The 16,142-nt window shown below is 33.8% G+C and overlaps 3 protein-coding genes across 6 annotated transcripts; 1 reads left to right on the forward strand and 2 right to left on the reverse strand.

Moving 5' to 3' along the window:
• Positions 1 to 1,441: 1,441 nt before the first annotated feature.
• LOC145129785 (Pentatricopeptide repeat (PPR-like) superfamily protein) lies at positions 1,442 to 6,700 on the reverse strand. Of its 3 annotated transcripts, none has more exons than XM_079064591.1 (2): positions 4,843 to 6,700; positions 1,442 to 1,716 (listed from the first exon to the last, which is right to left on the reverse strand). In XM_079064591.1, the coding sequence occupies exon 1, from the start codon at positions 6,584 to 6,586 to the stop codon at positions 4,856 to 4,858; it is 1,731 nt and encodes a 576-aa protein (XP_078920717.1). In that variant the 5' UTR covers positions 6,587 to 6,700; the 3' UTR covers positions 1,442 to 1,716; positions 4,843 to 4,855. The 3 variants fall into 3 exon arrangements, with proteins under 3 accessions (XP_078920717.1, XP_078920718.1, XP_078920716.1); XM_079064592.1 differs by lacking the exon at positions 1,442 to 1,716 and adding an exon at positions 2,440 to 2,741; XM_079064590.1 differs by lacking the exon at positions 1,442 to 1,716 and adding an exon at positions 3,468 to 3,761.
• Positions 2,632 to 4,912, forward strand: LOC145129787 (Pentatricopeptide repeat (PPR) superfamily protein). The gene is made up of 2 exons (XM_079064593.1): positions 2,632 to 2,757; positions 3,048 to 4,912. The coding sequence occupies exon 2, from the start codon at positions 3,128 to 3,130 to the stop codon at positions 4,760 to 4,762; it is 1,635 nt and encodes a 544-aa protein (XP_078920719.1). The 5' UTR covers positions 2,632 to 2,757; positions 3,048 to 3,127; the 3' UTR covers positions 4,763 to 4,912.
• A 2,438-nt stretch (positions 6,701 to 9,138) lies between the features above and the next one.
• On the reverse strand, positions 9,139 to 12,771 carry LOC145134649 (Protein prenylyltransferase superfamily protein). 2 transcript variants are annotated; one of them, XM_079069493.1, is made up of 11 exons: positions 12,367 to 12,771; positions 11,246 to 11,564; positions 10,832 to 11,161; positions 10,626 to 10,736; positions 10,429 to 10,519; positions 10,257 to 10,325; positions 10,111 to 10,188; positions 9,966 to 10,043; positions 9,824 to 9,874; positions 9,514 to 9,726; positions 9,139 to 9,432 (listed from the first exon to the last, which is right to left on the reverse strand). In XM_079069493.1, the coding sequence occupies exons 2-11, from the start codon at positions 11,329 to 11,331 to the stop codon at positions 9,295 to 9,297; spliced, it is 1,245 nt and encodes a 414-aa protein (XP_078925619.1). In that variant the 5' UTR covers positions 11,332 to 11,564; positions 12,367 to 12,771; the 3' UTR covers positions 9,139 to 9,294. The 2 variants fall into 2 exon arrangements, with proteins under 2 accessions (XP_078925619.1, XP_078925620.1); XM_079069494.1 differs by lacking the exon at positions 9,139 to 9,432 and having other exon boundaries at positions 9,542 to 9,709.
• Positions 12,772 to 16,142: the final 3,371 nt, after the last annotated feature.

A 16,142-nucleotide genomic window follows, 5' to 3' on the forward strand; every position in this document is an offset into this window, starting at 1 on the left:
TATATATATATATATATATATATATATATATATATATATATATATATATATATGTTTTTCCTTGGAGATTTTTTTTTAAAAAAAAAATATCAAATCAAACACGTTTTCAAAAATTTCACTTAAATTTTTTTATTATTTTTGGAAAACTAATGAATATTCCATGAACAAACGCACCTTTAGAGATAATGATACTACATGTCAACTAACTATTTTATATATAATAAAATGCCATTTTTATATGTCTCCAGAGATAAAATGCATGCCTTATAATGGTTATAATTGTGTAACCAACTATATTGTCAGTTATTTTGTAACTAAAACTAACTCTAACGAGTTTCTAGAAAATCCAATGGTTTATTTGTTGGAAGACTATTTATTACAACAAGCTTGTAAATATTATGTGTAGAATCATATTTAGCTAATGTTCAATCAATCACATCTATGTAAATGAAAGGATGGGATATAAGTTGCAATAGCTTATGATTTTGTAATAGATATAAATTACAATAGTTTATGCTTCCAAAAAAACTAAATATATTTGTTGAATGTAAATGGTTGGTGTAAAATCATATTGAGTTAACGTAGATTCAGTCATTCAAATCTATGTAAATGAAAGGATGGGATATAAATTGCAATTGCTTATGATTTTGTAATAGATATAACTTACATTGGTTTATACTTCTAAAAAAACTAAATCTGTTTGTTGAATGCATGATGGTTTATGGTATTTAAGGTAATCCTCATTTTGAGATGTTTTTTAGTCTTCCATAAAAAAAGTCATTGTTAAAGTTTCTCGATTTTAGTTTTCGATTCCACTTACCTTAAGAGTGGCAGTTCACGTTCAAAATTGAAGTGCATGAGATTCGAATCCAATGCAACTCCTTTTATAATACTCAATTCCCAAATGGTCATCAATAACATAAATTCGTTCAAGGCCCACATGGGGAGTTAGTTGCGGAACACTTGCAATATTTTAGGCGTGTCCGACTGTAATCCCTAACCTCATATGTGAAATCCAGCACCTCAACCACTAGACATATAAAGAAATGCAATACACCCTTTCTTTCTTAAATGCTAACTTAAAATTTTAATAGACTCCAAGTTGACTCATTGCTCTCTTATGAATTTTCGGTTTTTAATTCATAACATAAAATCTAAATTTTTATTTCTCGTGGTGAAATACTTTTTATTTATGCATACAATTTGGAAGTTCTAGCCCAAATTTGCAGTCATTACATTAGGAAACGTATAAGAATGGTCTACCTTGGGCTACTCAAGCAACACCCAGTAAGTTGCTCTCGATAACACGATGGAGTGAGAATCAATTACAAGGAGCTTAAATGTGCTTCGGACAAAGAACCAGGACTCTTGGGATACTCCTTTCTCATGGTCTTTCATTATGACAAACATGAAAAAACAGTTAAATATGTATATTTGCTTAAGAATTAAAGTTCGAAGTATAAAACAAGATTGTGCTCCTACACAAATTATTTCATATTGGTGGGGCTAATGACATACCACACCCAAGAAGCTTGACTGAACCAGGAGGCTTTATTGATAGGTGCATATTAAATGATCCGAACAGAACCAAGAATAACACCAACAACTAGACCTAAAATTGACCCAACAAAGGCTCAAGTCATCAACGCCCTGTCATCCTGAACCCACTTGCCAAACTCATGCATGATAGGTTGGTTCCAAATAGATTCATTATCTCTATACATCATCAAATACATATATCACAAATTGGGTCTAACCTAAATTCAAAGAAAACATTATTCAAATAAAAATAACATATTCCAACGAATCTTGATATGAAAGGTGTTCATCATCATAAATACAAAAGAGAACTAAATCAAACAAGTTATGCTCAAATATCTTAATTTATTCTTCTCTTGTTTTTAATTGTTTGCTCCTATGCACCAATTTTATCCGATGTATTCTCAGGTTCAAAAGTGTAGGGATGTATTCTCAGGTTCAGACCCGACATACAGCTAACCAATTAGTTTAAGTTAATACTAAAATCGAGATCATAGGTACGTTGCAGTGGTAGGTTACTTTGTGGATCAAGGTATCCAGTCATAAACTATTATCCCATACAAGTGAACTTTTAGGCTGTGTTTGGCACGCCACAACTAACTGATAAGCTAGCTTATTTTTCGAGCTTTTTTAAGTTGTCATGTTTGGCAAGTCAAAAAATAGCTTATAAGTTAGTTTTTTAGGAGCTTTTTTTTAATTTTTTCAATTATACCCTTTAATTAATTATAGAAACACATTCTTTTAAATGTCATTTTAAATCTTTCAGCTAGTTTTACCAAACGTTATTTTTTATCAGCTAGCTTTTTATTTAACAACTAGCTTTTCAGCTAGTACGCTAAACATAAAGAATACGCGTGCTGATGAGACAAACCACACATTGGAGTAATGACAACACCTCAATTTAAAAGGCAGCTTTGTATAATGGTTGTAAAAGTACAAGGGTAGTAATTGTAATATTATGTAATTGCCGGCTCAGTAAAGCCCTAGACCATAGTGATTAACGCCAAAACAGAGCTTTGCTTGCACATCCGACCAAAACCCTCTCCCTTCGCATTTCGCACCGACACAGCCCCAGCCCCAGAAACAGGCGCAAAATCACCGGCGATAACAACTACACGCCTTCCCTATTCTTCTCTTCATCGAAAACTCAAAGTTCTCATCGACAACCTCAATTCGTCATACATCTTCTATTTCTTCTGTTTCTACAACTTCAATTTGGTAAGTCGTAGCTATTCGTTATTATTGCTTCAGTAAAATGGTTACTGATTGTATGCTAATAATGTGAAATGCGTGTTGCTTGCTTTAATTACATATTCTTCTGGTTTTTAGTTTCCGTAAGGTTTAGGGTTTATATAGGTTTTGTCGAGTTTTAGGTCATGAAACTTTTTTCTTCAATCCGAACTTAAATCTGGTAAATGGGTTCATAATCCCAAAGATAACCCTAGTTTTTCGTAATTAGCGTTTAAGTATATGGAATGGTGGTAACAATTAATTACATTTTTTGGCAGAAGGATTATCTGGATGATCTGCACAAACCATCAAAAAGTTGTTCAATAGCTTCTCAGAATTCAAATTATCAAGGTCATCAATGTTGCAGAATTTGAATTTCATCTCTGATCAATTGGACCTCACTTCACTTATCAGACATCGATCTTTCACATGTCCAGTCAAGACTCAATCAACAATCACTACTTCACAAAGATATCACCATTCCGTACAATGCAGAGGCATTTGCCTCGACAGAATCACTGATTCCGGAGTAGACTCATGGAAGAGGAATAGAATCAATGAAACCAATTTCACAGAAAGGCATTCAGAATCTTCAAATAGAATCTTTGTGAACAACAACGAGCAAACAAACAACGACCTCCTACAGAATCTATGCAAAAAATGGGAATTAATAAAAGCAGCAAGATTGGTAGCTGTAATGACCCGTAGAAACCAAATCCCACATTTTGATTCTTGCATAAAGTTAATCAGAGGCCTCATAAAGATCGATTATATAGATCGAGCTTCCGAGGTTCTAGAATCCATGGTTATGTCTGGTGGTGTTCCAGATATCATCACTTACAACATGCTAATCACTGGTTTATGCAAGAACAAACAAATAATTTCTGCTATTGATCTTCTAGAAGGTATGAGCTTATCTGGTTGCCCTCCAGATGTCATTAGTTACAATGCCATCATCCGTGTGATGCTTGAACATGGCTACATTCATCAAGCTGTTTCATTTTGGAAAGATCAGTTATCAAAAGGGTGTCCTCCTTACACTAGTACAATCACTGTTCTTGTTGAGTTAGTGTGCAAATCACGTGGGGTTATAAGAGCTATTGAAATTTTACAAGATTTGTCAATTGATGGATGTTATCCTGATCTTGTGACATATAATGCTATGATTAATGTCACAAGTAAAAGAGGGGATTTTGGGGACACTATTTTGATTCTACATGATCTTTTATCTCATGGTATGAAGCCGAATACGGTCATGTATACAACTCTTCTTCATTCTTTTTTTAACCATGGTTACTTGGATGAGGTGGATGAGATTATTTCTCTCATGAATGAAGCTTCACAATCTCCAACTATGGTGACCTACAATATTTTGATAAGGGGTTTTTGTAAACACGGGTTTCTTGATCGTGCGATTGGCTTTTTCAATGAAATGGTTTCTTCTAATTACTCTCCTGATATAATCACTTACAACACGCTTTTACGTGCGACTTGTGATGAAGGAATGACGGATGTGTCCCTGGAGATTTTGAAATGTTTGGGAGACAAAGACAGTAATACCCCTCCGAGTCTTGTAACCTACAACATTGTGATTGATGGATTGGCGAAAAGGGGTGATATGGAGAAAGCGGTTGATTTATATCAGAAAATGATGAAGGAAAAGGTTATTGTTCCTGATGATGTTACTCATAGATCCTTGATTTGGGGGTTTTGTCATGCTGATATGGTTGATGAAGCCATGGAGATTTTAAAGGTGATGGATAGAAAGAACCATAGGGCGACACATAGTACTTATAAGTATATTATTCATAAGCTATGTGAATATAAGAAAGTAGAAGGGGCAATTCAGGTATTAAAAATGTTGGTCTCAAGCCCATACAAGCCGTATAGTGAAAAGTTTTATTCTGATATGCTTTCAGGTTTAGCTACAAATGGTATGAACAATCAAGCTAAAGAACTACATCAGAAACTGATCGAATGGAAGGCTGTTTAAATCTTTTTTTTTTCTTTTTTTTTTTTGTTCTTCTGTTTTCAGTTTAGTAATGAAAAAAATATCAATGATAAATGGCATACCTTTGTAGACCATTTAGCTATATCTGTTTTCAGAATCCAGAAATGGGAAAGTCTTTTTCAACCTTGTAAATGATTCTTGTGAGATTACTTTCATTTGGAAAAGAGAATGACCCAAGTCAATAGCCTCTGCCCTTCTGCCTGAAAACCCGACCCCTTCCACCAACAAAATGTAAGATGTCTGATTTGGTTGACAACCCGTTTCCACCATTTCTTCCAACACATGAATAGCATCATCCATTCTATGAGCTTTACACAATCCAAGAAGTATGATATTATAAGTTATAACACTAGGCATAAATCCATTACTTTTCATACTTTCCAACAACCCAATCGCCTCATCCACCATTCCATCTCTACACAAACATGATATGAGAGCATTGTATGTGATCTCATCAGGGTTGATTCCTTTTATAATCATCTCAGAAACCATACTCAAAGCTTTCTCCCTTTCTTTATTGTTCCATAAAGCACTTATCATTGTGTTATACGTGCTTACATCAGGTGGACACCCTGTTTCACCTAATCTTTCAAAAATCTGCATTGCTTCATCTGCATTTCCGTTTTTACACAAAGCTGATAACACTGTGTTGTAATTTACTATATCCGGCCAACATCCTGTTGATATCATGTAATCTAGAAAACCGATTGCTACATCAAGTCTGCCTTCTTTACAAAAAGCAGAAATCAAAGGGTCAAAAGTGAAAGCATCAGGAGTAAGCCCAGTTTCTACCATGATCTTTAACATATTCATAGCTTCATCTACCTTGCCATCGCGACATAAAGAGGTTATTAAAATGCTATAAGTAACAGCATTTAACTCACAGTTTCTTGAGAACATTTCTTCCATTAATCTCTCTGCATCACCCCATTTCCCTTGATTCAACAATGCTCGTAGTAGAATGTTGTAGGAGATGACATCTGGTTTACATCCTTTTGATGGTAAACTTCTTACGAATTCAAAAGCTTCATCCATCATTCCTTCTCTACATAGACCTCTGATTATTGCATTGTAAGTGTACATATCAGGTTGAAGACGTCTAGACAACATCTCATCTAGAAGCTTCATCGCTTCATTAATCCCACCGTCAAAAATGGTGGCCTCGATCAAAATTGTGTAAGTAATAACCGTAGGTTTACAGTTATCCTCCAGTAGCTTATCCAACATCTTCATAGCAAATCCAAGTTTCCCTCTACTACATAGACTACCGATCAGAATATTGTAAGTAACCACGTCCGGTGAAAACCCTTGATTTCTCATCCGATCTAGCACTCTGTTGGCTGAATCGATTTGATTCAACTTACAAAACCCGCTGATTACTGCATTATAGGCGAAAACATCTGGTTCACCATGGGATTCGAGTATCTGGATGACTTTAACTGCCTTTTCGACCCGCTTTGTGTTGAAGAAGCCCTTAATGAGCTTCGTACAGAGGATCACGTCAGGTTTATAACCTTTGCCGACCATGAGCTCCAGAAAGTAGAGTGACTCGTCGTATTTACCTGCTTTGCAGGATCTGTTGAGCAATTTCATGAAATGTGTCTCTTTGTAAGTGTAGGATTGGAAATGGGCAGGCTTCGAAGTGGTAGTAAGTATGACATTTGAAGAAGAGCTTCTACTGTGGTTGGGACTAGGGTTTGAGTTTGGGTTTCTACAGGTTATAACAGAGTAATGATGGTGAGCAGTTGTGTGTTTTGGGTGAGCGTTGAAGGGGAAGAATGTTGGTGAGAATTCTGCAGAAATCATTGCCTGATTTGGTCCGAGAGATTGAAATTCAGTGAAGTCTCATTGTCCAGAGAATGGGGAGAGAGAGAGAGAGAGAGAGAGAGAGAGAGAGAGAGAATCTGTTATATGTGTGGCAGGATATGAAGATTTCTGATTTCATGACAATATCCGAGTTTATGGATAAGATGAGACCCATGTGTTGTACGGGTCGGGTCAAGTTTTACTCATGCTTCATTCGGCACAACAATTAACGGTCTAAATAAAATAAAAGAAAATTCATACAATGATATAAAAGGTTTAGAATGATTACTGGATTGTTTCAATCCTATTTTGGTCTCAAAATTTGTTTTATTCTTCTTAAACTTTTTTTATTTGTTAATTGTTTTAGGTTGGTGGTTACACAAGAGGTCCTCACACTTAATTTTTTGTTTTCTTTTGATCCCTTCTATCGACAGCCTTTTTTTTTGAAGAGCTCAATTTTCATGTATACCAAGTTGGCAAAAGCTAACAAAAAAATGGGGATTACAAATGAAAAGGATGCCCATTGTATTTTTATAGTACATCTACGACTAATTACCTAAGGATCAATCAATGAATTTGTGTCTGACACTAGCCTTAATACGCATACATGTACATACACATACAAATATAATTACATATGCATACGTATACACATACACATACATGCATGTGTACGCATACACAAGTACACAACAAATGCATACATACATATACAACTACACATGTATACCATACACATACACATGTATACGTAACAACAGAGGGAGCAAACGGGCACACCGACGCTACATCCCCCGTCAAATAAAATTGTGCTTAGGGTTAACAAGTTATATTGTTTTTTAAAAAATGTAAGTGGTAGATATAATTAAGTACAGTATATCTTTGATCCTCGCCACCATCCTTTTTTGGGAATGACGGATTCGCCGCTATGCTTTTAGATGTAACCAATTTCAACCCACAAGTTCAACCAACATTTGTAGCAATATGTTGCCTTTGAAAAACCACTTTTCATCGAAAGTGTTGATCCTAACGATATCAAACAAACATAATTCATTTTTATAAGGTCATTCATATCATTCATCTTTCAAAATACGTTTTTCAAACATGTCACATTAGCTTTTATAATTAATTTTATATCAATGAAATGTCATTCATTTTTCAAAAATGGTTTCACTGTCACATCAACAGTTAATTTATATTTTTCAACTTATATCTTAAATATTAATGTATAATTTAACTATTTATAATTAAAATAATAGATTTTAATTATAAAACAACAAACTTTACATAATTATGCATATTTATCATATTTACAATTAATTTTTCTTTTTATCCCGGTTAATATTTATATAATTGAATATGTTATAAAATGTAAAGTGAAAAAGTACAATGTTAACTTTTCTTTTTATATCCTCTCTCTCTCTCTCTCTCTGTATATACAGACCATCTCTCTCTGTATATATAGAGAGAGACTAGGCCGACCGTTATCTGGGAAGGTGTGTCTATAGATTACGCTCAGAGGTCCAAGATATAGATATATAGTTGAGAGAATATGAGAGAGATGAAGATGATTGAGTTGTGTTTTGTTACTTTCTGATACCTCCTATGAAAGAGGTATTTATATCATTTGTGGAGGAGACAATGTTAGGCTAATGGTATGATTTTTGTGGCACTACCGTGGCATGCTTTTGCAGGTGATCATGGGTGCCATACAATCTTATGCTAGAATCAAGCATGACACCTTTGCCACTCTGGCTTTGCTCTTGGTTTAGTTGTATCGCAGTCCGATTCTACCCTCGTTCTGGCTCCTGGGGAGTCGCGTCACTACTCGGTTGGGTATTTGATATGGTTCGATTGGAGTCGTTGCCTGTCTTACGGACCTGATGGTACAGTATAAGTCCCCCAACCTAATAAATAGTATTAGAGTCTGCGAGAGTGTGTATCAAACTCGAATATGGTATCCACTTTGAGCTGTTGTAGTTCCATATGCAGGTGCGTATATTACACTTTGTCTTTTGCTTGCGTCCAGGCACATCTGGTTATTCTGCTTTAATGAGGTAAGGGGCATGTTCCCAACACTTGCAAAAGTGGGTTTCCTGTTCGTCTTGCTAACCGTTGCTTATAACCATTATCGATTTTTCATTCTTACCACATTTTCCTTGGAGTGTTGTGTTTTCTTCCTTTGTTTTTGCAAAAAACGGTGAAGGATGAAGGCATTGATGATGTTTTGCCAATGATGACTATGGTGTGGGTTGAGGCGACAAATTTAGACTACCAATTTAGGGAGAACTATGATGTAGCTTTGCTTAAGCTTGATGCGCCGATTACTCATGCGCCAACAGGGAAAGTGAGCATTTATTTGAAGTCTATAGAGTTTGGACTCCGTCTTCCTTTGAGTTATTTAGTGGTAGATGTTCTTGGATTTAACCAAATACATATCGCTCCCATGAAAAGCCTAATGTGATAGGGAAGTTGGTTGCTTTTGAAATGTTATGTGGGAGTCCCATGAATATATAGTCAAAAAATGGATCAATATCCGATTATAATGCAAATTACAGAAAAAGAGCAATATAGTTTGCCCTATTTATGAATAAAGGCGATATATTGAATCTATAGTTTTGTATGGATTACAACAACTTCTAAGTTGAACAATTGGTGTAACCTGTTACCAACAACTTCATCCAAAGTCTAAACATATCATCACCATGTCATACTTTAGTTTTTGTCAGCATAAGATCCAAAAGAAAAGCCTTCTCAGGGCATACCTTATTCACCACTTGTTCCACTTCTTCTCCTACCTTTTCCACTACACTCCTCCTCCTCATACCTTCATCTTCATCCATTTCCTATACACATTGATTACACAACAAACACATAAACAAAAAGACTTCCATAAATTTAGAAAAAATAAAGTCAATGTTACTTACCTTGATCAACCACATTATATAAGTAGCAGCAAACATTGCTTGTGCTTGATAATCCTCAAAAACATTATCCGGGATCATTTTACATGATCGAAAAAGTTTTATTTCATTTTCCACAAATAAATCCAAATGGGTCCCACTCCCACCCGTATGACTATGACCTGCAAAATGCTTCATCCAGCACACTGACAAGAAACGCCTGTAAAGCCATAAGGCCTGTATCACATCACATAAAATACAAATACTACACTTAAAACATCACCTAATCACAAATATAAGATTAAAAATAACAATAACAAACAAATCCACATACCTCTCTACCTATGTAACGCTTGTTTAATATCTCACTCCATGTTATCTCTTCCTGATAGATATATGCAAAAACATAATAATAACTTAATTGTATGGAAAATAACATAACATGAACATGTCAGATGTCAGATGTGAGTAAAAACCTTCCAAAGTTGACAAATTTCTGTTGCTTTTAAATCTTGTTTATACCATGAATCCTCTAATGTCCTGCTCATTAACCGCTGTCCAATAACTAACATTTTAGTCACTTAAATAAACAAGTCAACACCACAAAGTCAACAAACTTACAGTTCGATAATGAAAGCAAGAGTTATCTGCAACATGTAATCCAGCCCAATCTCTATATTTGATTAACTCATCAATCACCTGAGACAATCAAGTCAAGAAATACTCCAAATGAAGAAAATTGTGAAATTATTTTATCAAATTTGTACCTGACTCTCGGGCATGTAGGAGACCAACCAACATCGATGATTCCATGCACGATAATTCATCTTTGACTTCTGTATGTATAATTACAGACAACAGTATCAATCAAAAAATGTGGTGCTACAAAAAAAAAAAAAAAAAAAAAAAGAACAGTTGAAAATATTTCAGTTAGTTGACCTCTGCTATTCTGTTAGCTAAATCAGATTCGTTTTTCAAAATCTCTTCAAGATTTGTACACTTTCCAGCTATCATCTTGATCACCCATCGCCTATCATAAATAGAAAAACATTATTGAAAGATGGAGGAGAAGATAAATAAAACATCAGAAAGAAACTTTATTGAGGCTAAGTAAGAGCTACCTTCCAAAACGTTACCTATGGCTCCACGTACGCTCGCTTTTTGGTGAACATGAAAGAACCAAACTTGAAAGTGAAAGCTCATCAAGATATAGCCTAATGTTTTGTTTGCTTAAGACAACTTCCTTTCTGCAAAGCATAAAAACATAAGAGAAGCCATCTTTCAGGGATATAAAAAAAGAAGAGCAAATGATGTTATGAATCAGAGAAACAGAAAGAGAGACCTGCAATTCCATGCAGTTCCAAAATCACAACTCAGCAGCAAAAGCGCTCTGCTATGCTTCATTAGTTCGTTTTCAAGACCAGTTAGGGGAGATGAAGTGGCTGAGATATTATCCACTTTCTTTGAATGTAAAGGGATCAACATCTTATATTGTTGTAGTGAAGACATAAATGCATTCTTAGCAGCAATGTATAATGGGTGGATTGATTCGGTTGAGATGCCCAGTTTGTGATCTTTACTCCAGAAAGACATATCCATATCAGAAGTATTAGCGTGTGAAGTGTCACTCATGGAAGCAAATTGGGATGGATGAACAAACCCCACTTCATCACTGTTTGCAGATGAAAAGTCGAAGATAAAGATACAATATTTTAAGCATAAGATTTGGTATAGTAGTATCACATGTAAAACTTACATTAAAGGATCCGATTCGAGAATGGACTCTAATTGATATACAAGAGAAGAAGGGTCCAAGTAGCTGGATGGAACTGCTTCACTCATGATTTGAAGGACTAACAGCTTGGCTCTAATATTCAGCACGCAGGGGTATTTTTGTCCGCAAAAAAAGTCTCATATAAGTTTTTAGGAACGAGATTTGAACCTCAACCAAAATTGGATCATTTTCTTCAATTTCAATCAACGATTCCAACATAGAATTATGAAGACTGAATGATAGCAACACAACGCGTATTCAGATGCAATGGAATGAAGCTTGAATTATGGAATTATGAACCCTAACAAAACAAGCAACAAAATAGAGAAGTTATGAACCCTACCAACAAAAAGATCATGATTCCTTTCTATGTTTGATTATGTCTATTTTTTCCATTCCATAGTTAGTATCAGGCTTTGTCCAGAAAAGAAAAAGGAATACCAAGAGGTGAATGGTTTACCATTTGTGGAACACCAAAAGTTTTTCAGTGGCAAATGAACTATCCAAAAGTTTCTCAGCATCAATATTTGCATCAATTAACCCAATACAACAATTAACCAATACACCACAATCAAATTAACAGAAATGTGCCATTCCTATTAATTTGTTAGTGTATTGTGTTTAGCCAAATATCACTTTAACTTTGCAATTGGAATTCAATTAAGTTATCGAACAAATGAATTAAGTATATAATTATAAATTAATTAAGTTTTAGAATCAATTACATCAACCAGATTTTTATATATCTACTAATACACCTACATATACAAAAGCTTCAAATAAGATGTTGTGAATATGTACTAGTGTGATGTTGTACTTAACTAAGATAATCACTCAATTGTTGTTGACAAAGACTTCAAAAACAAAAGAAAGATTCGTTATGCATGACGTATAAACACTCATCATATTAGTGAAATACAAGCTCAATGGATCATCAAAATTTCTGAAAAATAAAAATTGGAGTGTAACTCATACCATAGGTTATCAGGAATCAGAATTAACGAGAAAACAATTTAGGTTATTCAACACTAAAAACGAAAAATGGAGACTTAGAATAGTCAATTACACTTTCCTCTATTGAGATTAGAATGGTAATATGATACCTTGAGAGGATCGAGATTATACTGACGGGAGGAATCATTGAAGGGTCGACGTCAACAGGAAGAGGGGTTGGAGGGGAGGCTCCAATCTATTAGCTTCAACTCTGGTGGACGTGAAGGAGAGCGTTGATTTACCTGATTCGAGGAGAAAAATGTCAAAGGGCTTGGTTATCTAAGTTTTCAGCTGGCGAATTTCCTTTAGATGACTATGAGTCAGGTGAAAAGAAACAAGATTTAGGTAAATTTTGATAACGGACAACATTACAATTTGAGGGATGAGGGAGATCATATTTGGAGAAGGGAACCTATGGGGTGTTTGGGATTGCTTTTGAAAATGCTTATTAGCTTTTAATTTGAGGGATGAGGGAGATCATATTTGGAGAAGGGGAACCTATGGGGTGTTTGGGATTGCTTTTGAAAATGTTTATTAGCTTTTTAAAAAGCAGCAAAATATATATATATATATATATATATATATATATATATATATATATATATGTTTGGCAACTCAAAAACATTTTCAAAATAGTTTTTCTATAAGCTTCAAAAAGCCTTTTTTAATAAGCATGTAAAATGTGGCTTTTTGAAACTGTTTATGACTTTTCAACCAAAATAACTTCAAAAAACATTTTTTAAGCTAAATATTTTTTAACTTATTGACTTATTGGCTTTTTCACTATAAAAACTTATCTAAATACTTTTTAAAAAACTCATTTTACCATTACTATAAGCAAATAAACACTTCTATCTAAAAAGCACTTTTAGAGTTCAAAAAGCACTCCCAAACACCCCTGCTTCTTAAAAATTTGAATTTGAATTTTTATAAATTAGAAGGAAGATGAACTCCTAATTTTTCTTAGGATAAATCAAATAATTTGAAATTTTATATTTTATAAATAATATTGTTAAATTTATAAGTTATGTCTATTATTATTTTAAAAATTAATGTTATTTATTAACTTTATAATTAATTAATTTTATAGTATTTTTATTTTGCTATAAATAATTAATTCGTAATCAATTATATAGTATAATAACTACAAAATTTGAATTTGTAGTCAGTTTCATAGATGCATAGCTATGAAGTTTGATTCCATGACCATCTAACTACGCAAAACCACTTACACTTACACCCATACAACCAACACCAAACACCCACCCCTAATTTTTAAGACCCACGCTACACCACACACCTTAACCATACCCCCATAAAACCCACTCGACCCCAAACCCCCACGTACATACTCACACTCCCACCTGACTCGTTAAACCCAAAGCTCAATCGGTTTGACCCGATTAACAACCCTAGATATACGTTTAGAGGAATAAGGGGCTATGCTCCCAACAATTTTCAGTTGACAAACATGTGTTTAAAAGAAATTAGGATAAAATAACTATGTTAATCAAAACATGAGCACTAAAGAATTATGATTTAGGAACAAAAACAATTATGCGGGTAAGTAATTATCTGAGATTTAGTCCATGATATGTTGTATCAAAATAGTATTCGCGATTGATTTATCAATCTTTGATATATATATATATATATATATATATAGACTTAGGTTATTTTGTTTTTACTAACTATTGTGTGCCAGAATGCACAGATATGGACCACCGGATGGAATAGAATCAAAGGTCATGATCTGAGGGTCTATGATATTAGAATATGATAACATGTATCATATAATCACACTAATTTCAGCATAAGGGCATTTTAGTCAATTAACCTATATTAAAAAAGGAAATTTTCGGATTTTTAGGGATAATTAATTCTTTTATTTTTAAAAATCTGAATATTTTAAATTAATGCAAATTTAAAAATCCGATTTTATTCTGTCAGAATGATAGAATGCAAACCATAAACTAGTAAATATATTTCTCGATTTTATTCTGTCAGAATGACAGAATGCCAACCATGAACTAGTAAATATATTTTTCGTTTTTAGTGTTGAAGAACCTAAATTGTTTTCTCGTTAATTCTGATTCCTAATAACCTATGGTATGAGTTACACTCCACTTTTTATTTTTCAGAAATTTTGATGATCTATTGAGCTTGTATTTCACTAATATGATGAGTGTTTATACGTCATGCATAACGAATCTTTCTTTTGTTTTTGAAGTCTTTGTCAACAACAATTGAGTGATTATCTTAGTTAAGTACAACATCACACTAGTACATATTCACAACATCTTATTTGAAGCTTTTGTATATGTAGGTGTACTAGTAGATATATAAAAATCTGGTTGATGTAATTGATTCTAAAACTTAATTAATTTATTATATACTTAATTCATTTGTTCGATAACTTAATTGAATTCCAATTGCAAAGTTAAAGTGATATTTGGCTAAACACAATACACTAACAAATTAATAGGAATGCCAGGGCCGGCTTTACTTCAATAAAAATTAAGCAAGGGCTCCTAATTCTAAGGGGCCCCGTTTAACCCAAATATCCATTAGTGATTCTCCATTCGTATTCGCGCACGCCACAGAAGAAACCATTAACCAAGAGACTGCCGACTCTTCTTCTTCTTCCGATCTTCCTTCTCCGCTTCTCTTTCTCTGATTCTCCATCTCGAAAGAAGCAACCATTACCAATCTACAATATCGATTGAATATTGATCGGCTCCTCCTTTTTGATCAGTTGATTCTCGATTCTTCCTCTTCCTCACTGAAAACTTCAAGGTTGTCAATTGTCGTCAAGAAGATAAGAAGATAGGAACTGAAAGTCTGAAACAGTGAAACAGTATGTTCTTCTTGACTTCTTCCTCTGATAATATGATTCTCCATTGTTGATTCTTATTTCTCTATTAGTCTATTAGGCTTATGTTTGATATATGTTATATGTATAATTGTATATCAATCTTCGGACCTTCCATAGTTTCATTATCTGAATTCTGAATATCAGAATCTAATTATGAGATTAATAGATTATCTATTACGGTTAATACTTAACAGGGGTTAATTTTTTTAATATTCATTGTGTCAATATCAAAAAATTGAACACTGTGATGGATCATTTGTTAAGTTTTTTTTTTCCATTTATGAATATGATGTGGCTATAACTTTTGTGGAAGCTCTAGTAATCTAGTTTGTATGGCAATATGTTCCAATTTCAACAATATAGTGTAAACATGATGTTCTTCTTGTTCTATGAAGGAACATCTATCTTTGAACTAAATGTGTAATACATTACCACTCAATCAGGGTTGGAACTAAATGTGTAGTACATTACCATTGAATTAGCGTTTATAAAACTAAATATAGTAAATGTCAAAGGGCCCTAAATTTTTGGTTTGCTTAGAGCCCCCAAACTGATTGAGCCGCCCCTGGGAATGACACATTTCTGTTAATTTGATTGTGGTGTATTGGTTAATTGTTGTATTGGGTTAATTGATGCAAATATTGATACTGAGAAACTTTTGGATAATTCATTTGCCACTGAAAAACTTTTGGTGTTCCACAAATGGTAAACCATTCACCTCTTGGTATTCCTTTTTCTTTTCTGGACAAAGCCTGATACTAACTATGGAATGGAAAAAATAGACATAATCAAACATAGAAAGGAATCATGATCTTTTTGTTGGTAGGGTTCATAACTTCTCTATTTTGTTGCTTGTTTTGTTAGGGTTCATAATTCCATAATTCAAGCTTCATTCCATTGCATCTGAATACGCTTTGTGTTGCTATCATTCAGTCTTCATAATTCTATGTTGGAATCGTTGATTGAAATTGAAGAAAATGATCCAATTTTGGTTGAGGTTCAAATCTCGTT

The sequence above is a fragment of the Lactuca virosa genome, chromosome 8 (genome assembly GCF_052849685.1).
Source record: "Lactuca virosa cultivar CGN04683 chromosome 8, Lactuca_virosa_CGN04683_v6, whole genome shotgun sequence".
NCBI classification, from domain to species: domain Eukaryota; kingdom Viridiplantae; phylum Streptophyta; class Magnoliopsida; order Asterales; family Asteraceae; genus Lactuca; species Lactuca virosa.

What these genes read in the sequence shown, in the direction of transcription:
- LOC145134649 (XM_079069493.1), bottom strand. Translation starts at nt 11,331, where the DNA reads ATGAGTGAAGCAGTTCCATCCAGCTACTTGGACCCTTCTTCTCTTGTA. An exon ending in CTTGCTTTCATTATCGAACT is followed by an intron (nt 10,044 to 10,110) that starts GTAAGTTTGTTG and finishes GTTATTGGACAG; the next exon opens with CGGTTAATGAGCAGGACATT. An exon ending in AAATTTGTCAACTTTGGAAG is followed by an intron (nt 9,875 to 9,965) that starts GTTTTTACTCAC and finishes TATATCTATCAG; the next exon opens with GAAGAGATAACATGGAGTGA.
- LOC145129787 (XM_079064593.1), top strand. Translation starts at nt 3,128, where the DNA reads ATGTTGCAGAATTTGAATTTCATCTCTGATCAATTGGACCTCACTTCA.
- LOC145129785 (XM_079064591.1), bottom strand. Translation starts at nt 6,586, where the DNA reads ATGATTTCTGCAGAATTCTCACCAACATTCTTCCCCTTCAACGCTCAC.